General features: G+C 43.6%; 1 protein-coding gene across 1 annotated transcript in view; it reads right to left on the bottom strand.

Annotated features, from left to right (window-relative positions):
* The window catches only part of GRIN2B (glutamate receptor, ionotropic, N-methyl D-aspartate 2B), a gene marked incomplete at its 5' end in the record, with an annotated part of 34,482 nt that overhangs the window by 10,172 nt on the left and 291 nt on the right, over positions 1–24,019 (bottom strand). The window contains 5 exons of the mRNA XM_010192362.1: positions 13,627–13,856; positions 16,202–16,327; positions 17,875–18,028; positions 18,699–18,870; positions 19,181–19,389. Coding sequence (XP_010190664.1) covers positions 13,627–13,856; positions 16,202–16,327; positions 17,875–18,028; positions 18,699–18,870; positions 19,181–19,389 — 891 coding nt within the window. The remainder of the gene's footprint in view (positions 1–13,626; positions 13,857–16,201; positions 16,328–17,874; positions 18,029–18,698; positions 18,871–19,180; positions 19,390–24,019) is intronic.

Below are 24,019 nucleotides of genomic sequence, written 5' to 3'. Positions count from 1 at the left end.
ACTGTGTCTATGAACTGGAGTAAGAAGCATTACAGAGTCAGGCAGGGTTGTGATAAGGCAAAAAATCCCACCTCTGAACTATGCTTTGTTAGCCCTGTGTTCGAGGGCCCATCTTAGCACCCACAGGTGAAAAGCTCCATATTTAATTTTTAACCTCCTGGGCAAACAATAAATAAATGAAAACATTCCTCCTGAAGGATAAGACCGTTTTCAGCAACTCGAAAACCATGTTTCTAGAGAAGGAAGCCAGGCTATTAGCTTCTACAAAACCACGTACTGTAGATTCACTCATCATCCCTTACCCTCTGCTCATTCCTCAGTCAGAACAGATCTGCAAATGCAAATTATTCTCCATGCACCCAGACTTCAACGATAACTTGGTGGACAACGAGACAGGAAACAGTCTGAAAGGTTCAGTGTGGAACCCACACCAGAGACCTTTAGCTTGAGTGCTTCGAGTAAAACACATCCCCAGCCACCTGGTTTGATGTTTGCAGAGCTGAAAGCAGTTGATGCCCAGCTGACTCCACAATCCATGAAGCCAGAGATCAACTAACTTCTCGACATTTGAGAAGTAATAGTGGTACATGATTGCAGCTTACTGGCAGGAGGGGAGAGCTGAAAAATCCTCATGTTTGTTGCTTGGCAGTAGGTGGGTACAGCTCAGTCCAGGGGTGGAGGGATCTCCAAAGAGCACTCCAGAGTCAAAAACTGCTGCATCTTTCTGAGCTCTTTTCTGCCCTACACAGCTCATACTGAAAGAGCAAGAGGACATACAAGACTTCCCAGAAAATATATGGGACAGATGGGGAAGGAGCGTGTCCTCTCCTGGCAACATGGTGGAGGAACATGTGTGGAAGAACTGGAGAAGATCCATAAGGAGGAAACTTAATTGACACTGTTGTCAAAGAATTTGATAAGGAAAGCCACTTGATTGGCTTCTCCCAGGGGCTGGGAGAGTGGGCCTGGATCAGAAGTGCCAGCCCCAGGGAAGCAGAGCACTTTGGCAGGCTGGTGTAGGAGGAGTCTGAGAGACATGATACAGGAGCTGAGGCACAATGCACGGGCCATTACATGGAGGCAGCCTGTGCAGAGGTAATCTCAATGCCTCAGTAAATATTGACAAAGGAATTAACTAGAGATACTGACAGAAAGGGTTAGAATTTAGATTAATGAGAGAACTCTCCCATCATTTCATGTAAATGTTTTTCCTGCCAGAGTCCTAAGTCACAACTACTCTGCTCCAGGCATCTGCAAAGAGGAGCCCTATGAGGCTCTGGCAAAAAATCTGTGGTGATAACAGGGGAGGGGAAGATAAAAAATTGCACCAGTTGCTGAGCAAATGCAGCTGCAGAGAGGCACAGGGAGCAGCAAACAGGGCCACAGAGGGTCCACACTTGTAGGAGCCCCACCTTAGACTTCCTTGTAGCAGGAGCCCCATCCTGCTGCCCAGGCCTACCTACCTCGAGGGGTGACTGCCTAGGGGGAAACCTGCTGGGCTCGGCTGCAACCCTGCACCTAAAGAGCCTGAGGTGGAGGTGTACCCTACCTGCAGCCTCTCGCTTGCTCACCATGGGGCCTCCATTGTGAGGTGCTCCACTTGTACCCAAGGTGATGTGGCATGCTCTCATCCATGAGACCAATCCCTTATGGAGCTGGCTTCACATCAGATGTGAAGAGAGAAGGTGGATGCTAGAGATTGGGGTGGGAAGCAGACACCAAGTGTGCCTGAAGGGCTGCAGTACCTTTGGGACATGAGCCACCTGTGCTAAGATCCCAGTGGTTGCCTACTTCTTCAATCCCTCACTCCATAAATTGAAATCAAGAAGCATTGAGTCTAAATCAGACCACAGTTTTGGAAAAGTAACCTCTCAGAGTCAAAAAGCAGAAATCTTCCTGCTCTGGAGAGTGATAAACACACAGGCTGGGGGCTATTAACACATTCAGAGTGGAGAGCCCCTTTCCTACCCCCCCTGCAACTCACTATGAGAGCTGTCGGCAGCAGCAGCGAGAGCTGGTTTAAGTGACTTGTCTGGCAGAGCTGTTTCATTAGCAATTTGGAGCCGTGCCGTGCAGAAAGCAGCATTGTTCTCAGATGCTCGAATATCAATCTGCATAATAAAACAGGTGATAGGAGCTCTTCCCATCCAGACAGCCGCAATTGGAGGGGATTCAGGGATAAGGGGAAGGGGTTATGTCTAATTGGCCACAATTAATTTGATGAGAATTTTTTTTTCAATATATTGTCTATCACCAAATGGTTCCTACAGAAAAGCGCATCTGCACTTATTTATCTGCCTGATGTAGGCTCTGTTTACACTGTAAAGTGTTTGCCAATAGCATTGAAAGCAGTTTCCCAAACTCAGCAAACTCTCACAACAAAAAGGCTCTTTTTTATAAGTCAATCTACTTTTATACTGCTTTAAAAAAATAATCCCCTGCTGGATAACATAATGAGCTGGCACAACTTGGTGTGAGTGTGCATGTGTGCATACAAGTGTAGTGCCTTACCCTTACACAGCTTCTCTGGGAGGGCTCCTTTCACTTTGTAAGGCCCAGACCCTCAGTTTAAACTTTCTACCACAGGAAGCTCCACAGCTCTGACTCACCAAAACAAGGTCCCGAGGTTCAGCTCCTCTGTTAGCTGCAAGTCCAAAAGAGCTTGAGCCCATGTTAAACATTTCGGGTTCAGTTAATTTGCCCAAACTTTAAGTGCCAAGTTGAGATGCTCCAGGGAATTTCACCTGGGAGCAGGTCTCTCATAGCTCCTGTGTCAGATTTTTCAACCACCTGAGGGCTTTTTGGATACTCTGCTAGACCTAAATCAGCTCTAGACATTTACATTAGCACAGCTGAAACTAGCCACTGGAGCATCTGGCCCTCGGGACAGCTTCTCCAACCAAAAATACAGGGAGCCAGCCACTGTGGGTAGTAGACAGCCCAATCTGCCCATCACTCGCTTGAACTTGCTCACCAGGGCATCAGTCACAACCTTTTGTGTAGGCACCTATAGGAGGCACTCTGCTTTCTCTTTTGGCAGCCATACGACCAGCAGATATCTGTTGTGGTATAGGCAAAATATTTCTAAAAAAGGTGGCATTTATTAGTGAGCTGCAACGTAAGATTTAGTGACATCAGGCTAGAAAAGCAAAGTCTGTGCTCAAGTGCATAATTTTAGCACAATCTCTCTGCATTGCCCAAACATGTTTGATTGTCCCCTCTTGCCCTGGTTCAGCTGCATGTCACTGCAGTCAGCTTGCATCTTTCTTCTTTGCCTAATAATTCAGTCAGGCTGCTTGCACAGGAGCTTCATCCAGAACTTGTTAAAAATTAAAGATTGAGTCAGTGGTTTTCAAGTCTAACTCTGAGGTAACTCTATGTCTATACTAAAGTTTTGATAGACTATGCATGTCCACAGAAACATGTCTTGCCTTAGCTGTCTTGCTTCTCCATCCTTTGTTTCAGCCAGGAAATAAACTCCTTCACAGCTAACAGATGACTGGCAAAGAGAGGAGGCTTGTCCTTTTCATACCCCCAAAATATGTCATTTTTGTCCCCAAGCTGCACCATGAACAATTCCACAATCACAACCTGGATCTGGGCCTAGAAAGATATCTGCTCTGCCCCTCCCTCTTCAGTGGGTCTCTCCTAGATATCACTGTTCCTGATAGCTCTTCATTCAGCCTGCTGTGCTGGAGACTCCCCCATTCCCTGGACAACCAATCCCAGGGCTTTACTATAGGAAAGTTCTTCCAAGTGTCTGAACTAAAGCTTTCCTGGTGCAATCCAGCTACAGTATTTTCTGTTATCTTCACTATGGACAGAGAAATCAGAATAGTCTCTTCTTCTCTGAAGGTGGGTGCATTTTATGATTTTTGAAGACTGGTGGGCTGTTTCTTCTTCATCTTCTTGACTTGGCACTAAAGAGGCCCAGTTTCCTTAGGCTTTCTCTGCAAGCTGTATTATCGAGACCTGCAACCATTCTTGCTGCTGTCCTTTGGCTGTACCCAGTAGGTCTTTCCTTGACTTGCCTTTGGTTGGTGTACATGCTCTCCACCTCTACTGTACCCAGAACAATCTGATCAGGACCCCAAGATACTGAGAAAATATTACACCAAAAAAGCTCGCAGCAAAACAATAAAAGCCGTGCTAATGAAAGTTAATGCTCATTATTACTCTCCTCAGTGCCTCTCTATGTTATATCCTTTTCTTTTTGTCCTTTAGTCTTGTAATCTGCAGCTTGCAAGTTCTTCAAAGCTGTAACTCTGTCCTGATCTGCATTCAGGTGGTGACCAGTTTGTTTCTGGAATGTCAATCATCACTGCCAGCACCATCTTCAGGGCTTTTATTGTATTCTTTTCTGTATCCAACTTGATCGTGCACATAGGCACATCCACACAGCTGCATCCCATCACCTGTCCTGATAGAAGAAGTGCTCTACAGATTCCTAGCATGAAGCCTGCCCTATTGGTATGTCGGTGCAGGGCACTTTTACATTGCTACAATAGCATCCCAGCTAGGAGTGTGCCAGCCCAACAGCATAGGCAGAAAACTATAACACAAACCTAAATCATAGCACTGGTACAATAACCTGTGAGGAGAGCAGACTAAAGAGACTGTGCTGCTCATTCCTTTATTACTCATGAATCTCTTGTACCGATACTTCTCAAGCTTCATTCCTAAAACATCCCTCTCCACTCTGCACAGTCACCTAGTTTTGACATTACAGACATTTTTTACTCCCAAGGTGGAACTCACAGCCATTTCTAAGTGACTACAAGTTTTCAGATCCTCCTTTTACCCTAGCTTTGATTTTCTCCCTTCTTCAGCATTCCCTCACAGTATCATCCTCCACCTCCTCAGCAGTGGCTGGGACTCCTCACAACTCAGAATCCAATCATCCCATCAGCTCTTCCTGATTGTTGGGCCCAGTCACAGAAATCAGCCCTGAGATTGCAGTGACAAAACCTCAGTTTCTTGTCTTCACTAGTCAAACAATATATGCCTTGATTTATAAAACAAAACAAAAAAAAAGGGGAAAAAAAGAAAAAGAAAAAGAAAGGGAATGAACACCATCAAATCCAATATAAGTCAGTTTTAGGAGGGCATAAAAATACCTTGTGTTCCCTCAGACTTTGACTTTGCGGTTTATCTTATTATTCCATACTCGATTTTTCAAATTCTCTGTTCTTGCTTTGCATAGTGCTTTCACCCATTAATTCCTCTAGATAAGTCTGAGAAAGGAGTTATCAGTCAGTGCAGTTGACTGCAACAAAGTTGGCAAAGAATTAGATTAAAGTCACTTTTAAAGGAAGATGTAGGGTGAGTCAGACCCACAGACAAGAGGAAAATATCTACAAACATCTGGTGGTGAAATATGAACACATGTGGGTCGGGGAAGGGAACAAAGCAACCTAGGGACACTGCAGAGGTGAGGGAAGGTAGATGAAAACGAAAGAAAGGAGTATAAATATAGCAACTTTAAAAATAGTTGCCCTTGTGAAATAACTGAGATGAAAGCAGAGATCCAATTGGTGGAAGAAGCTGCCATCACATGCAGTTATTGCCAGAGCAATGCACACAGTAGGATTGTGCAGCCTCTTTGCAAGCTGGATTGCTATGTGCAGACCTGCTCTGTGCTGCTTCTGCACAGAGCAGAAGAATGAAATCCTTGGGCAGCACAGCACCTCCTCAGACAGATGGCATTTCAGGGGTCTCACGACTTCTTTAGCTAGACCTACATGCACATGCTGGGACCACACTGCCTCTCTGCTGACTCAGGCGTTGTGGATACACCAGGCCTGTGAGGCCACTCTGAGATCAGGCCATCACATGTTGACAAAGTCCACCCACCACCAACAAACCAGGTGTCTTCTGGGCCTGCCAAGTGTGTGTGTTGTGCAGACTCTGTGCAGCGTCTCCAACCAAAAGGTAACACTAAGGCTTTAAAACTTCCTCAGGACACATTTGGAAGGCTATATAGAAGGCTATTTCACTCACACTGTTAGGTGTTCCTCAAACTTGAGCAGAGAACATCTGTAGTGTGATCACTGAGCCAGTCAGAGATAAAAGGTCCTTGCACAGCTGCAGTATTAGAAGGCGTGGTATCAAATGAGCACAACCATATCTGTTGCAATTAAGTGAGCTATGGGATCTCAGCTACAGTACATTTAACTTTTGCTTGCATGAATGTAGAGGATGGAGATCATCTGTCTATGCCAGTATCAAATCATGCTATGTATTACATTCCTGGAATTCAGCTTCCTTGGAAGCTAAACACAATGGGGCAAAAGGCAGCTATTGAATAATAACCAGCAAGCACAAAACAGAAATCAGTGAGGCAGAAAGATGCTGGTTAGTACACTCATGCTAATATCATTAGAAGTGTAGATGTTCATTCAGAGGGAGGAAATTAACTGATGAAAAAGACCTTGAGCGGAGAGGTGGCAGCCAAGTACAGAGAAGTTTGAAATCTGCTTTGTTTGCACATGAGACAGCTGGTTAACAAATTATGAAACATGCTGAGAAATTTGAAGGATGTAGTTTGGTGGGGGAGCAATTCCTTTTTTCATCCATTTTCACTAAGAAAGGCAGGTCAGAGCTTCCTGTCTTCTTAGCACTAATAGTAGCCAATCTGCTTCAGCCCCATGTACATGGAACCAACCACCGGGCAGTAGGTGAAACCCCACACAAGTCTGGCAAACCTCCCAGAGACTTCTCTGGGGCCAGAATTTTCATCCAAGTAATTAGAAAAGCCTAGCCATCACATTACTGCAATTTCCTAAGCACCTCTATAGGGCAGGGAGGCAAAGCAAAAAGCACTAAAAGTAGGCAGCTGGGGCACCCCACCACCATCCAGAGGTGGAAGATAATGCCTTCCTTTAGCTTTCTGCAAAAAGCTGCCTCCCACCTGCAAGCAGATGACAGCAGAGGAATGAAAGCCACATTGCTTCCTTGTGAGTCCTGGGGCACTGGGGCAGGTACACCTGAAACAAGCAAGCCTGCTGGGCGATGCGGACTTAGGGGGAGTTTGACGTTGAATAGCCAAAGGCCCAGGAGGAGCAAGGCTCCTTTCCACCAGGTGAAGTAAAAGTGCCTGGGAAGATACAACCTGCCAAATATTTATCAGGTATACGTATGTACACATAATTTCAAATGTCACAGTTGCTAGACATAAGCAAGAAAGGGCAGGGGGGCTCTGTTGTCTGAGTTTTTTTAAAATCCCGTAGATCTCATCTGTCCATCCCCTCCCCACCAGCAATTCAAGCCCTGATCTTCCCGATGAAGGAGGCCAGCTCTCACCTCTCAGGCTGCAAAATCCTGGTGGCAGGGCCATTGTCTTTTATTTGACTGCAGAGTGCCAAGTACATTTATGGCACCATATAAATAATAAATAAAAATATTCATTGCTTCTCTCTCCACTGACTTATACTGACGCGAGAAGCAGGACAATCCTTTGCTCCCCCCTCTCTCCCTTCCCTTACGTAACTCTCCAAAGACAGCTTTTTCCAGACTGCCAAACAATTAGCACAGAAGCGACGAAATTTGCCCAGAGCCTCCAAAGGGTTAGCTCCAAGAGACAGTTAAAAGGAGGATGAAAAGGAAGAGTGAGCGGTGGCCGAGGCCTGGGAAAGGCCAGGATGGCGCAGCAGGGGGGATGCAAAAGCTGCAGTCTAAGGATCGTGCCATGGGCTCCAGCTGACATTCCTCATCCAGTGGCTCTCATCCAAGCCCAAGGGGTTGCATTTCTCCCTTTTCAGCAAGGAGGAATTAAATCTAAGGTCTGACTGAGTATCTCCTCCCCTCATATATTACCTGCTTAAGTTCCCAACTAAACTGCATTTTAACTGGCACTAATCCTGAAGAGTCCCATTACAAGTTTTTACTGCCATTAAATCCCTCCAGATCAACAGAAAAGAGAATCCTGAGAGACTGAGTCAAGGCTAAAGCATATCACAGTCTCCTCGCCACTCTGTGATATGCAGCGCTGAGCTTAAAAAAGAGAGAGAATGACAAAGAAAGTAGGACTGAAGCAGGGGGAAGAAAAAGCATGCTTGAAAACTCACTGACTTTAAACATTGATAGCCTTAAAACTACTGAATCACTTAGCACACAGGCACAGAGTTTTGTTCCAAAGATCTCAGAAAGCATAAATATCATGTCAATCTGAAGAGTAAAGAATGACTGCATGTATGATAAACGTAGCCATCTACAACCGTAAAAAATTCTCTGAGATCATATTTATGTACACAATAAATGTAAGTCACCAGTTAGAACGATCTACTACTACCTATAATATGCTATAGCAATTTTAATAGCTATTTATTAATATGAAGAGTTTAGCATAATATTTAATTACATAGATATATACTGCACTATATAGTATTTGTAAATAGTTCATACTACAGTAACTGATGATTTACAGAGATGCAGAGAAATAATCAGATTCTAAGGCATAAAATTTCAGACTCAGAGCTCTGAGTTTTCTACCCTTCACTATGAACCAATGTTTGTTATATTAAGCGCTAGTTAGTACCACTAATATGTATAGAGGTCATATTTAAGCAAAAGTCTAAACACAGTGCAACTTATTTACAGGAAGATGTCCCCCCAGTGAAGTGCTCTGGAAAGAAATTCAACTCTACCCTATGACGTAAGGTTTGGGGATTTGAGGACCTCCTTATTTTGGGGGGGGTTTGGTCAAGTAAGCTGCATCAGACTTTACGCATTTTAAAAAAGGTTCTGATTTATCACAAAAGGACAGAGTTGGAAGTGGCATGGTCTTACTTCTGTCTAGCTAACTCGTATCTCCACAAAGGTCTCCTCACAGTAAAAATTATACTGCAGTTAAAAGGACTGCTTATTTTCTGCTCTTGGACACCACCACATAAAACTTCCTTTGTATCATGCAGAAATGTCTGAAAGTACCACAGATGTCTGCTGACAGTAAATGTGATGTCCCATGGAAGATCTGTACCATTGCTACGCCATCCAGTTGGACAATCTTCCCCTTGCAGACCTTACAAGGTACAAGACTTGTATTTTGGACCTGCACTTTTTGTCCCTTTGGAAATTTCTAGCTGACAGATATACCCAGGCTGCATTTCTCCTGGATTTCTCCAGAACAGGTATTTGTTGTACAAAAGCTGCAAGCTCAGAAAAGCATTTAACTTCAATCATGTGAATAATAGCCCATTGACTTTAATGTTGCCACTCATAAGCACAAAGTTAAGCTCATGTTTAAGTGTTCTGCATATCTGGGAACCTTGTATAATTTATATTTAATGTGCCACAGAGTACAATATGGGAAATAATTCATTTTTCAGTTTCATGGCCAAGCATCTATTACTGCAGAAATACAGCAGATCCTTTTTTGCAGGTTTATCAGTGAGAATTTTGCTTTGTATCAACCTGAAATATTTCATTCACCTCAGACTAACGTGTTGTTTTGTCTTCCAATTATGTCCTTCTGTCCCCTTCCTCTGTTACAGGAAAAAATCTTTTCCTTTTTTTGTTTGTTTGTTTTTAAATGTAGGTCAATTTCAGCAGTAGTGCCTTTAGAAAATGACAAGTCAAAAATACATGTCAGAAGTATACTAAAATTATCTACTTTGGCAAATATCCAATTTTCCTCTGCCTTCTTACACTCTCCCCAGACCTTTTTCAGTAAAAATATTGGCCAGTTTTAACTACAATTTTTTTTTTATAAAGGCATATCTATTGAAGAAAACAGCTCACCTATGCTACACAGAAACAGGCTTTGTCTCAACATTTCATTAACATCTTAAAAAGCAAATAAGTCAAATACATGTGAAGTTTCAGCAATCTGTATTAATTTGCAGGCATGCATAAATCCATTTCTCTCCTTTTTATGTCAATTAGAAAAATACCATTTTGATACTTTATTAGCTTCTTTGGCATTTCCAACTAATTTACAGGCATGGATACTATTTTTTTATTATTAACCTACTGTATTCTAAATTATTTTATTCAAATGCCCTGCTGGCTGTCCACATTTGCTTTTATTCTATTACTACTGTATATGAATGGAAATTACGTATAGCTATTAGATTATTTCACACATTAGTTCATTTTATATAATCTTTCCTGTATTTATTGCCTTCGTTAGACTGAAATACCGCAGGCGCTTGTTTCTCTAATGTGTCTGAAGCTCTCCCGCTATTGGAAATTGGGTTATATCTCCTGATTACAGTCAGATGAAATCCAGACCCGGTAGCCGACTGCAGCATTCTGCGGCAGGCCATCTTACCAGCAGGGCTTTTGCAGGGGGTAGGGGCCGTAACAGCCCCCTACATGGACCCCAGACGGATGCAGCCGAGCAGCATGTGCAAGGATGCTTCATCTGGGCTTGCCAGCGATGCTGCTGAGGGGCAGAGCTCCAGTCGGGAAGCTGACCTGGCCAGTGCGGCTCTACCCCTGCCAGGTACCACATCCAGCCTCTACTCTGCACAAGGTGGAGCGGTGGAGGCGGAGGGTGCTGGTTTGGCATCTGGGCAGTGCACGCCATGAGTGCCGGGAGCTGGAAGGGAGATGCTGTCAGAGCAGCTCTTTGCCTACAGGATTCACAGAGCCAGCACTGCTTTCAGGGAGGAACGGGTTTCTCCTCCCCCAAACTGCCTGTGGTTACACCAGCATTAAAAATCGCAGCTTGACGTATGATTTAGCAGTTGAAAGGGTTAACATGGGAGAAATATCAAGCAGCATGAGGTGGGTTCCTGAGCCTGCTCTGGCACCAGTTTTGGGCCAGCTGAGCATGAAGGGGTGGCACTTAGCAGAGTGAGCATCATCTGGGCCAGGGAGAGAGCAGCAGAGGTCACTAAGCTCAGTACAAGGAGCCTCCAGCTACCCTAATTCCAACTTAATACCCTGGCACAGAGGTATCTGCTCCAGCCCAACTCAGATAGGCCTGCTCCAGCATCCACACAGCACAGCAGGGACATGACGTTAGTCACTGTCTTACATGGCATTAGGAAGTAAATGCTGGGGCACAGCCAAGATACCATCCAAGTCCTTAGACAGCTGGAGCGTTTCAGCCCGCTTTTCTGGGGAAACGGCAGGTTGGCAGCCGTAGGCACCTCTCAGAGCTGCTCTTCCCAGGCAAGGCTCAAGGAAGAGGGTCCAAGGAGACCATCAGAGTGGCTGTCGCAGGGTGTAGCTAGTCTGACCTTGACAAGCATTCCCCAGCCAGGCATAGTAATGGATTTTGTGAGTGCATCTGGCATTTTGGCTGCTGTACAGTGCCAGCAGGACACCTTTCCCAGGTCTTGTCATGCTACAAAAGATATTTGCAAACAGATCTGAGTCTAGGCAAATAGGAACAATATCCCTTAAAATAACTAGCCCTTTGCCTGTTGGCTTGGATTACATCCTCTGCTGACTCCTTGTGCTGGACACAGCTGCCCTACCATCTGAAGCAGCGTGCCAGGAGGTTGATCTACTTCACTTCTGCTGTGGATACCATCTCACGTATTGGAGTTAAGAGAGACTCGAAGATGTACTCATTCCTTTTGGCCATCTGACATTGGTCAGTGATTGCCTCCTTAGAAAATCTGAAATGGCTAATTTAAGGAGGCAGGAAAAGGAAGGAAGAGCACGGCACACTTCCATCTCCCCTGCACTTGGCTGGAATAAAGAAAAGAGGAGATTCAGAAGACTGAATTCCTCCCAGACCAGGGCATCTTGAAGCAGCACAACAGATGCCTGGATGGCTGCTCTCAAATTCTACAGGGTCCTCTGCATGTCCAGAGAATGGAAATCCATATCCCAGTAGATCAAGCTCATTCACTCACATCTTTTGGATGGAAATATTCCCACCTGTCTTTATTCTCCAGAGGCAGCAGTTGGCCTTCAGCTTTTACTAGCCAATTTTCATCTGATTCCAGATGCTCTGGTAGATCATAATTTTATCCAAATGTTGCACTTGCACTAGCAGCTGTCTTTGAGGCATACTGCAACAATCAGACTATGTACTGTGGCCTTTCTCTTCCCCAAGGAACAAAACACCTATGCTTTAGGATAGCAAAAGCAAACATAGGTATGTTGGCAAAGAAAGGTAAAAGAAAATTACCTCAATCCAATACACACAGGCGGCTCTACAGTGAAAATGACTAAAATACACCCAGAGATCTGTATGCAAAGGCTCTGTGAAGCTCTAGAAGCCACTGCTGTAAAATGATATTTCATGCACATATCTCTGCAGGTATGAAGAATATCTTGAAAAACATGAGAATGAAAGCATGGCTCCCTCCACGAGCCTAGGCACAGCCTGAAACAATAGATCACAGGTATGAACTATCCCATTTACCTCAGATGGTTGAAAACCTAATGATGACAAACTAATGTTAATACTGATAGGGCTGGCTGGTTTTGAACAGTGCCTTTCAGTCTGAGAGCACCCACCGCTTCTAAGGAGTCTCTGCAACAACCTCCACCAGGCAGAAAAGCATCCTCCACGTAAGCCCTTCCCCAGCACAGCACACTGCAAATGTGGAGACAGTGTGAAACAAATTGAGGTTGAAATTAATACAAATAACAGGAGCACTTCTGCATGGATTGTATTATTCTGTGTCATATTTCATTCCAGGAATAAAAACAAAAGGGGGAAAAAAACCTCTTAAAAACTAATCCACCACAGAATTTCCTGCCTCCTGAACAGGACACTGTATACACAGGGGGCCTGGTCACAATTTATTTCTAGACTACCCTGGAGGACACAAGAGACAGTGACTATAACCAGTCTAGCAATAGCAAAATGACACTTGCAGTCCTCTTCTTGCTGCTATCCCAAATAGCAGTGTGTGCGGCCTTTTGCTATTTGGTTGCCCTACAGTGGCATGACCCTTTAAGCAGCCCCAGTGATTTAGTAACAAATTCAGCATGGGCAATCGAGCCTCACAACACTCAATTCCTTCTGAGTAACCTTACCACAAACCAAAAATACAGCAGGATGCAAAGCTTCAGACCCTCATGAACCAAACAGTGCTACCCTACGTGCATGAGCAACCTCCTCAAAATCCCCAGTGTGCAGAGCCCAGCAAAAGCAAACGCTCTGTGCGGACAAAACGCAGTGCATGAAAACAAGACAGTGAAAATTATTCTGAACAGGAAATGATTTCTTGTGCTAAGCTTCCAAAGGTCTCAAAAATGACAATATAACTTCAAATGCAAGCAATAGTAAATCATCAAAGCCACACTGATTTACCCCCATGGGCAGAACTTACCCCTGTAATAACCTAACAGATCATATTTGCTAGCCTAATGGCCAGTTCCCACACAAATTACTTCAACCTGAAAAAACAGGTTACAGCCATTATACACATCGTCTCCAAAACTCCATTAATTCATTTCTTGCTGACAATCAAGGTGTGGTTTGGGATCATGAAGCAAACACAGTTCAGTTCTGTTTCTGATTCATTCCTGAAGTGCTTAAAACATGTAAAATGCAACTGAATACCAACAAAGAGCAATTGTACTATTTAAACTAGAGACTAAAGCTATGACATGACTCTGAAAAAAACTGAACGCTTTCCCAGAAAAAGCAAAGAAGGGGTAAAGCAGCCTCTTCTGTGGAAAAGGCTGCTTTAGGGATTTGGATGGATCCATTACCTTTTTGTCGCTCAAGCCAGACACCTGGTCCACGTATTCCTCTTGGATCATGAAGGCAGCCAGGTTGGCAGTGTAGCTGGCCAGAAAGATGACAGCGAAGAAGGCCCACACCGACACCATGATCTTGCTAGTGGTACCCTTGGGATTCTGCACTGGCACAGAGTTGTTGAACACCAGCCCCCACAGCAACCAGATAGCTTTGCCAATGGTGAAAGAGGGACCTCCAGGCTCTGGAGTGATTGAGAAACATGATCCCACAGTGAGCACCTCAGAGTAAGTGGTCTGCATTGCTATTTACATACACATCTTGACTTCAGAGTTAAGAGAAGGATGTATCCCCATATATCAGATGAATGTCTGCAGCTGTGCTCCCCTATGTTCATGGCACCATATCTCAGCAAAGTGCAACCCTGAAAAATTACTTTTTAAAAGGCCCTCAGGCTTCCATATTTATTCTATCTCAATGATTTCCACTGAAACCTTATACGAGGGCTTTTTCTGTATCTGTTTAGAGTATCTAAAAGCCCAAACATTCCACTTCGGTTCAAGTGTTATCACCAGAAATACAATTTTCTCAGAAAAATTCTATCTTCGTTTCTAGCTATTCAACAGTGATGTTGTCCTTGAACTCCCAGCATACACCTGTGCAAAACATGGCCTTCATTATACTTGTACAGGTGCAAGGAAGAGCACCATCTGAAATAACAGGGCTCTACAAATACCTCTGCAAGAGGATTTCATTACCCAGTCTGTTGAAGACACACAAGCCAGAGAAGAACACAGCTCACTCTCCCTATGTTCAGTGTCTAAAGTACATAACAGTGACATGAACTCTGGTCATGCTTTTAGTGACCTCTTTAAAATCTCAATGATCTTAAAGGTCTTTTCCAACTAAAACCATTCTATAATTCTAAGAAACATGGATTGGCAGTCCTTGTCTTTTTACATGCTAGAGTGGTAGCTTTATATCCCTCTCTACCTAATGAGCCCAAAGACACACAAGTGCAAGGTCTGCACATCCTCAGTGGGAACTATAAAGTGTAAGAAAATCTTGAGAAGTTCCCTCCTAAAGCCCTCCTCTCTCCACTGAACACCCCATGTGTTTTCACAGTTACTTTGTCAGCCACGAACCAAGACAGCAACAGGAGCCCCTGATCCAAACCAGGGACCCACGATACGTCTGAGTTCTTCAACTTTGCATGCCCCAACAGCAACCCAACATCATTTAGGGGCTAGATCAGGGCATGCCCACTTGACCCTGGAGAGAAGATCTTGGTGTCCATATGGATAAAATGCAGTTGTGAGAGGCAGGAGTATATTGTCGTAGACTAGTTCAAATGCAGCCAAAGCAACATTAGCCGGAACATTCATTACCAAACAAGTCTGTGCAGCAGATTTCTACATCTTCATGTTACATCTGTCAGGGATAATATCTGCCTGATCATGCAGTACTGTTCATAATTACTCAGAAATATTGATACTTACAGCTGCAGTTAACTTAATAACTGTACAACTGCACACATGTAGTAAGAACTGCTTCCAGTTCCACATCTGTATTAATATCTCTCAAGAGACTTGCAGGTTTATAAGTATTTACTTGTGTCCACAGATCCATGTGGTTATGACCACTTGCCATAAAGGGCCTCCACAGCTCCATGTTAAGAGACTTCTTCACTTCCACATATATGTGGTTCAGCCTGCACTCTCATTAACACTTTTTTTTCACTCCTCTCTAATTTGATGGCATAAATTCCCTCAAAGCACTAGACTGAAGAGAAAATGAGTGTCTTTTCCAATAACTGTCTCTCCCTCACTATTCTGAATGGACCAATAAACCCAGAAAGGTTTGAAGGGCTGATTCAACAGAAGGTGATGATATGGAGATGACAGAAGGTTCAACTTGCTAATTGTCTTCATGCCAATAAGGCAAAAAAGGCTATATTTTAGGCTGCCTGTCCATTTTCTCTTTAACTCATCAGGCTGTGTTCTGAAGATCAGAACCACAAAAGTGGGTCACTCACTTGTTGCCATCTTTCTTGCTGCCCTTGCAAGTTAATCCATCACCCAGTCCCAGAAAAATGAGTTTCCCACTTTCTCAGTCAGCCTTAGCAGGCCAGAGAGCCAAGTGGGGGAGTGACATCTCCAGGTGACAGATGTGGAGTCTGGAGGCCATCACATTATGCCGGGAGGCCGGCAGAGCAGCTTGCTCTCTGGGGAGATGTTGCACTGAAGGGTGGATCGACAGCACTGTGTCCTCTGATAGCCTCAGAGAGTGCACTGCCAGCACCAGCTACCAGGACCCATTTTCCCTCAATGAGAAACAAGTTGGAGCTGGTGCATGCTTTACAGATGAAAGGCAACACAGCTCCGTCTCCCGAGCCAAGCAAATTATCCATTATAGAGATCTGTTCTCTTCGGAGCCTTTTTTTCCACCTCCATCTCTGCCCTCTTTAGTCTGAACACAGAGCTCAGAGTGGGTTGGATCTGTATCATGTTCAAGGCAAAGGAAACATCCTGATAAAGGAGCCAGGCTTGGAAGAGAGAGAGGATCATAGCAAGGAGGGACTCCTCTTACCTCTGCCATCAGCAAGGCACCGATTATAGCCCACAGGGCTGAAGTACTCAAAGACGAAAACAGCCACCGCAGAGATGATAAGCAGCATCACAAACATCATCACCCATACATCAGCACTGAAAGGTTCTGGAGAGGAAGAGAAAACCGTGGTGAAAAACCTGATACACCACCTCACCCTTCCCCTGTCTCCTTTGCTCTCTAGAACACCCCAGGGAGAGCATGGGACAAATTGGAGAATGGGAAGTTACAACACATCCTTCAACCCAAGTCAGATAAACTTTTTGAATTTTGAAAAGTGTAGTTTCTGTCTCTGTAAGGGCTGCATTCCTTCTTACTGTTACATTTGTGACACATAGCTTCATTTGGAACTACATGCAGCCATCGTGGCATGCATTGATAAAATAAAATGCATTGATAAAAGATTGTTCCCAGAAGTCCTCCAGCACCATCTGGAGAGAGTGGGGAAAATCAAGCAGAACTGGCAGAGCTTCAGAGAAGCATCCAACTTTCAAGATGCTATTGAGCCAAAGAGCTTCTCCAAATTTCTGAGGTTCAGCCATAATGATAGTAGGTTTTTTTCAGCTATTTCATTCCTGCAGCAGTGGGAACACTAGTTAATTCTAGAAATGTCAGCATTCATATTCTGCAAGTGTTTGACCTCTGCCAGGTTTTCTCCTTCTCAAAGCCTGAACAGATAAAAATGGGACTGAACCAGATCAAAGAAACTTAGAACTTTGCTCCAGACTGTAGCCAATATTGCAACCTCAGTTAAACTGCAATTTAAAATTTTGGAGTTGATTTTATTGTTGCTTTTACATACCCCAGCAATACTGGTGGACTTGGCTAAAGACAAAAACCTCCTGAAAAGTGAGTAGTCATGGAACTCCTACTTAAAGAAGTTTGGAAAAATTTCTTTACCCATATAAAGTTATTACTGTTTGTAAATGATCTCAGGATGCTGGCAGGGAGAAGACAGTAATTATATAACTCATATAATGTGTTTGCTGCATCATAAAGCATTTTATAAAGCCAAATAGTAGGTACTAGGAAGGCATGCATGTCTTGGGGAAATGCAATATTATTTCTACATTCTCTGACCACCCTCCGCCACTGATGGACATTAGAAATCACTGTATTGGAAGACACAGTGTCAGCACAGAACTGATGGCTCAACTCTTCTTGAAAAGCTCTGTTAGGCCTCTAACTTCTACCAGTTGCTCTGTCAAGGGAGGGTCAAGTTAAAACCTTCTTTACAAGTAAAGCCTGTCAAAGTGCAATAATTTATTGCTAATTGTTATCACTAAGTACTATGGCATACCAGCTATAAGGTTTGAATCATTTTTTTTCTAACCAACATTCCTTAAACATGCTATTAGTTGAGTCATTAGGAAATTATGTGCTGCAGAGTAGGTGACAACTGAGTGAGCCCATTCTTTGCTGGGATTATGCCTACAATTGCTGAGAAATGCCTTAGAACTCCTAGTCAGGGCCTGCTTGAGTTTGCCTGGATATTGCCTGCTGGGGATTTAGAGCTAAAACATCACAATTTATTTTTATATACCTGTCCCACAGGTACTCCCAAAAAGGGATTTCCAGGCTAAGAATCACAAGCAACCTTCACCTAATTTTTGATGAACACTGGGTGAAGTGTTAATTTTAGATTAAAATGATACCTAAAAAGGCAGAAGGTGAGACAGTTCCATTGCTACGTGACACCATGACGCTGATTCCTGTCTCAATGAAGGGCACAGAGAAATCCACCACTTCTGAACGCTCCTCATTAATGGTGAGGGATCCCACAGCCATATAGGCCCGTTTGGTGACGACCTGGAGGAAGGAAATGAAGAGATCACACACAGACCCAATGCACCTCTCAAGCACCACAGCCAAGCCCCTTCTCTTCTTCCTGCCTGTCCACACAGTCCTTTCACTCCTGTAATCCCATTCCCTATATTGTTTCTATCATCTTTCCTTTCTAATCTTTCATCAGGACACCTTCTTCTTTCAGGAAATCTATAGACATTAATCTTCCCCTCAAAGCTGGTATATGTATAAAAAATAAATCTGCAGAGGTCTTAGGATAAACACATCATCCGCTGAGAAGATGTCTTATCTCATTTTTCTGTCCTTGCTTTCTCCTCCCTCTAACACTGCAAAGTCTTATTTCATTCTTTAAGCACCTTATATACGATCTAAGTGCAATCTAGGTTGCAGCCTCTCTGGTGCATGGAAATCACCCTCTTTCTTTGACTGTGAAGGCCAAATTTGTGATGCTATAGAGAATAATAATTAATCGTCAAACAGGAAAGGCAGTCATGGTCAGAGTGTCAGAGAAGATTAATTCACCCGGTGCCCAGAAAGAATCTAGACCAATCACTTCTATAGAGTTACTTCTGTCCCTGCCCTGGAGGAGGACCCAATAATGATGGGAGACCAGACTTTACCCATGTCACCAACCCACGGATGAAGTCTACCATGCCCTCCCTTTGCTGCTGACCTCTCCAATCATTCCATTCCATGTCCCATTGATCTTTTTCCCATGCTTGCCGTTAGTCACCAAGTAGAGGTCATAGGTGAACTTGACAGACTTTGAGATTTTCTTGAGGATGTCAATGCAGAACCCCTTGCAACATTTCTTCATGTAATCTGGCTCCTCATCAGTTTTGTTCCTGAACCATCACAACAATATTGAGTTAAAAGACTGGACTTAATTCCCTTCTGTTGTCAGTATGCACTCCCCCTCCCACAATATAATGTGAAGAATTTCACTTGTGCTATCTGTGCTGAAGGGTGAAGGGACACACTATGATGATTTGCCCAAAGAGGCCAGTCATGAATGAACATAGGCCAGGCTAGGCAAATAGAGGTGACTTTTCTAAAAAGGATTATCAGGGTATGATGGTATTGGCCCAATAGACTCTCTACATTCTGCTGAGAAGGGACAGCCCAACAGGAGGAGAAAAACCCAGGGGTTCATACTCAGTCACTATGCGTTTTTGGCAAGGGACCGTGTTCCTCATGCAGGTGCCACTTAGAGGGTCCACATTCTCCACAATGACAAACGGTGCCTCTTCCAAGGTCACGATACTCAGGTGATCGTCCTCACGTTCCTCAGAGTCAGGATACAGCTCAAAGCGGGGCCACACGTAATACTTCATCTGTAACTTTTTTTCCTTCCATTTCCCCACCTGTGAGGACACAAAACACAGAAGTTGATAGGCTTCTAGTTGTCCCATCCCTCTGCATCAACCACAGCTCCCACAGGCCTGGGCAGGAGGACCACTCTGGAGTACCCAAGCTCACGGCTCATGTAAGATAAGGATATTTCTGGGGAGAAGACTCTGAGTAAGTGGGTTCAATCCAGGAGGAAGGGGAGAACAAGAAAGACGCCTGGGTTGCCTCATCTCTGTGATGGTCTCACCCTCCAGGAGAGTGAGTGGATGACCAGGAGGATACCATCACCACAGTCAAACAGACATGATGTCTTTCAAGTCTCTCAGCCAAAAAACAGGAACAGAGCTTGTTGTCTACTGAAATACTGACTTCAGCATACCAGCCACTACAGTTTTTTTTCCCTGCTAAAAAAAAGAGGAGAAATATATATAAATGCTGAAACAAATGTCACTTTGAAACAGAGAAATGTACAGACTTCATCTTTAAGGTCACTTCCAACCCAAACCATTCTATGATTCACTTGAAAAAAGTCAAAACAGAACTTCTTTATTTTTCCAAAATTTTGTCTTCATTTGTTTTCAGTGAAATTAATCAGATTCATTTTAGCCAAACTTTATTTTGTCCAGAAATAACTCCTTCTGGAAAAAAGGTTGCCCCTTCCTAGTCAAGACTGAGTTCTTCCAAGAGACAGGCAGCTGAAAAGGAAAATGTTCTGCATTTTCAGAAATGTCCTCACAGGAGAAGAACACAGGCAGAGATGCTTGCTAACAGTAGTTCTTGCTATCCTCTCCTAAGGCCTTACTAAAATACCTGCTCTTATCCTTTCACAATGACGTGGTTGCATACCTTAGCTGGAAACAAGGAATTGCACTGTGCTTCTGACACATGAAAAATAAAATCAAAAGGCATCTATGATTTACTAATCTTGCTATTTTTCCATAAGGATATATTGCTATTTTAGATCTTCTCTTTTTCCATTTCTTAAGCAAAGTGAGATCATATCTTTCAGCAGTTGGAAAAGAGGGATGGGACTCAGTTGCTTTATACCTATAGCCACAAATAAGAGTTGTTTTGAAGGCACTCCAGCCCCTGAAGAGATAATATGTGTAGCACACCCACTGCCCATGGCAAACCATTCCTTGCAAAAATTCAAGTAAAAGAAAAAAACCTGAACATCAGCTATGCTTTCAACTATCAAAGTCTCGCCTTTGTTCTCAATTTCCGCCATCACAGTTGACACTAATTAGCACCTCGGCTGGCAGCTGAAGCTGAGAGGGCATGAAACTAACTGGGCATTAGAAGGAACTTTCCCGCACGATCCTCAAAGAAAGCCTTCCAGGCCAGGGCTGAGACACGTTGATGTAATGGCTGAGACACTGTGGGTGTGTGGGAAGCTTGCACAACTGCTCTTAGCAGTGTACCTGCTTGGTGGATAAACAGAAAAGCTTCGTTCCACTGCAATTCAACACCCCTCCCACCATCCCCAAATTTCAGTCATTTATTTATTTAAATGACAGGACAGGGAGGGAAGCACTTACTAGACTCTTATTAGGTGTCAGCAGTTAGTCTGTGAAACTCAAAGCCCAGCTGGGGTTTGGCATTTCAGAGCAGCTAGAATTCACACAAAACACTTGTCATCTTCACAACAAACAAATGCTTCATCTGACCATGAAAGAAAAATCCACTCTGGGGGCTTGTGGAGGGAGAAGAAAGGCAGAAGATACCACCCAGAGACAGCAATCTCCCCATCCATCCCTGCAGCATGAACACAGTGCCCCAGTGAGTGCAAGGTCATGGGTTTTGTTAGGGAGGGGTGAAGTGACCAGGCAGCTGGTCTTACCTTCCCAAGGGTCTTGAGGACCAGCAGTTAGCAAAAATTGCCAAGGAGAGCTTGCCGCTAATGCTCCTTCCACCTATGGAGTCACGCTGCTTGGACCAGCAAGCGGGGTACACAGCTATTTTTTGTCTTTCTTCTCTCTCTTTTTTCTTTCCTGTTACTTGAGTGAACAGGAAGGAGTTATTTTAAATTTTAAGTACACTTTGAGCAGCAGGTGAAAGCTGGCAGGCTGGGAACCCTGGGATCTGGTGACTTCTTTTGTCCACAAAAGACAGGTAGTGTTGTCTAGGGCAGCAGACGGTCTGTACTCATGCTACTGTCTAAGCCTGGATGTGGCGAATGCATTTCTAAGAGAATAAAGAGCATATACTCACATGCTCACCCAGGGTCTGCTCAGCCCTGAACTTCCCACTCACTGACCAAGCAGGTCAATTTATCATCATCTGAGCCAGTGTTTCTGTAGTGCAGCTTTAACCCTCAACTAACTGAGCTCAAATCCCCAAAACCAGCTCATTGAAGCCACCAGACAAGCAGAATAACTGCACACATGAGCATCAGTAGGGACCAGTGATTAAGATGCTGCACAGAGCAGCCCAGACTTCAGCTCAGTAACATTAACTTATCATGGAAATAAGTGGTTGATGAAAGAGACATCTTGCAGCATCTCAGCAGCACTTAGATATCACAGTAATAGGTATGATATAAACCCCTAAGTGATACATTAGATCAGATAGGCAAACCCAACACATAATTACCCAGAAGTTCTCTAGGACAGAAAGGGGAGTTCATAAGGCTGTGTGCCAGGCACGTTTCACAGTGTTGTGCTACATGAACAACATTATGAAATTAGGATAACTATGACAGTCTTGCCACAGCCTTCTGTGTGCTGAAGCACCTAACCTGAAAATACAGTAGTACACATCCTTTCCTTGTTGTCTCATCCTAGATTGTCCAAAATGGAGGGAAAACATGATCTAAGTGAATGTTCTGACCTAAATTTTCAAGTTAATTATAGGGTGTCTCAAGAATACGTCCAAATATTACATTTCATTGCTAACCTGAACAATCAGGCATGTCATATACCTGCAGGCAGGTACAGATATGAATAAGCAAAGTCAAAAAGCTTCGTGAATTAAGAGGGGTCAGACTTCTTTATATGCTCATGCCTGCAAGGGTCAAATGTGTACGCATGTAGTTAAAGAAGAGAGGGCCTAAGCAACATGTGGGCAAGGACACTAAGGATCAGCAGGGACAATAAGAAACACTACATGTGCAGAGGATGGAGACAATGCAGGAGAAAGAAAATACAAATATGCATCCTATATTATCATAGATTATCTGCCATGAGAGAGAAGGAGCAATTCACTGTGGGGACAGAGGTTAGCCACAACAGAATTAAATATTTGTCACAGATTTGTCCAGGTAATGATGCCTACTTTTAAAGAATATAACCTGCCAAGCTGTGCAGAGCAGAGCAAGGCACTTCTGAAGTCTCAGGGTATTTGGTATTAACAGCTTGTGAACTGTTATTACTTAGGTTTTGCTGAGTGCTTGCCTCAGCAAAAAGAGGAAAAAATAAACTGTTCTAGGCATCCTACATATTTGTCACCCTGCAGTTTCAAGACCCACTGGGAGTTCTCCAATCAGAGTCTAGTCATCCAAACTCCCACCAGAAGCCTTGGAGGGTCACAGAATCAGCAAAAGTAAGGATGCCAGATATCTTTAAAACACCCTTTCTAACCATATTCTCCAACCCTTAGGTATGTTTCTGTATACCAGAGCAGGGCTCCTAAAAGCCAGAACTTCCTCTTTCCCCTTTCCCTTTAACTTCTGTACCACATCTGATCTTATCAAGAAAGGAAAACCACTTTGGTTTGGGGATGAATTTGAAGGTGTTGAGGGAGGGGAGGAGGTAACTTTCACCTTAAATATAAGATCCTACTTTGGATAACAAGCTGTTGGAAGTAGAAGTCCAATACATTTGCAAAGAAAGAAAGAGAGAGTTATTGTAGAACAAAAAGTCAGTCATATATGCTAATAGTTTGCCTAAGTATGTAAGCTATCCCATGCAGTCAAAAGGTAAGATTGCCTATGTGAGGAGAAAATAAGTGAGAGCCTTCCAAAAGCCTTCCAGCAGGCTGGCAAATTGCCTTAATTGCGGTATAATGCAGCCAAAATAAAAGTGTTCTGCAGTATGTTAATGCACATCTTTAATGAAAGGTGTATCATATTAGTTCCCCGAAATTAATTCTTTACAGAGGTTTTTCTCTCCTCCCAAGGGAAGCTAAGGCTTGTAACAGCCATTTGTGGCAGATGTTTGTCTAACCTGTCCTTACACTGATAAACTGCCCATGGTCTCCGTGGGCAGTCTATTCCAGTGCTTAACTATCTTTCCCATTAAAAAGGATTTTTTTTCCTGATGCCTAACCTAAATCTTTTTGCTGCAATTTATACCAGGAGGGTATATTTCCTTATTCTCTTACATGTGCTCTTTTCAGTGTTATCAGGTCAGTAAGATATTTATAACAGAGAGGAGTTGGTAGTCTCTTGCAGTGGATATTTTATATGCTACACTGGCAAAAGCAACAACCTATTAAAATGACCAGCATCCAGTCTCACCATTTACAAAATCCTTACCCAAATGGGTAGTACAGACCACAGGCTGCTCCCCTGAACTTCCAGAATTGTCTGTTCCAGCCAGGGCAGAAGCCAGTTTCTGAACTCCAGCTAGTATGCCAAGGTAGGACTTCAAAACACAAGAGCATCTGGAGAAACCTCTAACTAATGTCAACAGATGGAAAAACAAA

Source organism: Mesitornis unicolor, unplaced genomic scaffold (assembly GCF_000695765.1).
Source record: "Mesitornis unicolor isolate BGI_N332 unplaced genomic scaffold, ASM69576v1 scaffold9829, whole genome shotgun sequence".
NCBI classification, from domain to species: domain Eukaryota; kingdom Metazoa; phylum Chordata; class Aves; order Mesitornithiformes; family Mesitornithidae; genus Mesitornis; species Mesitornis unicolor.
Note: the sequence above shows the minus strand (reverse complement) of the source record. Positions and strands in the feature narration are given on the sequence as shown.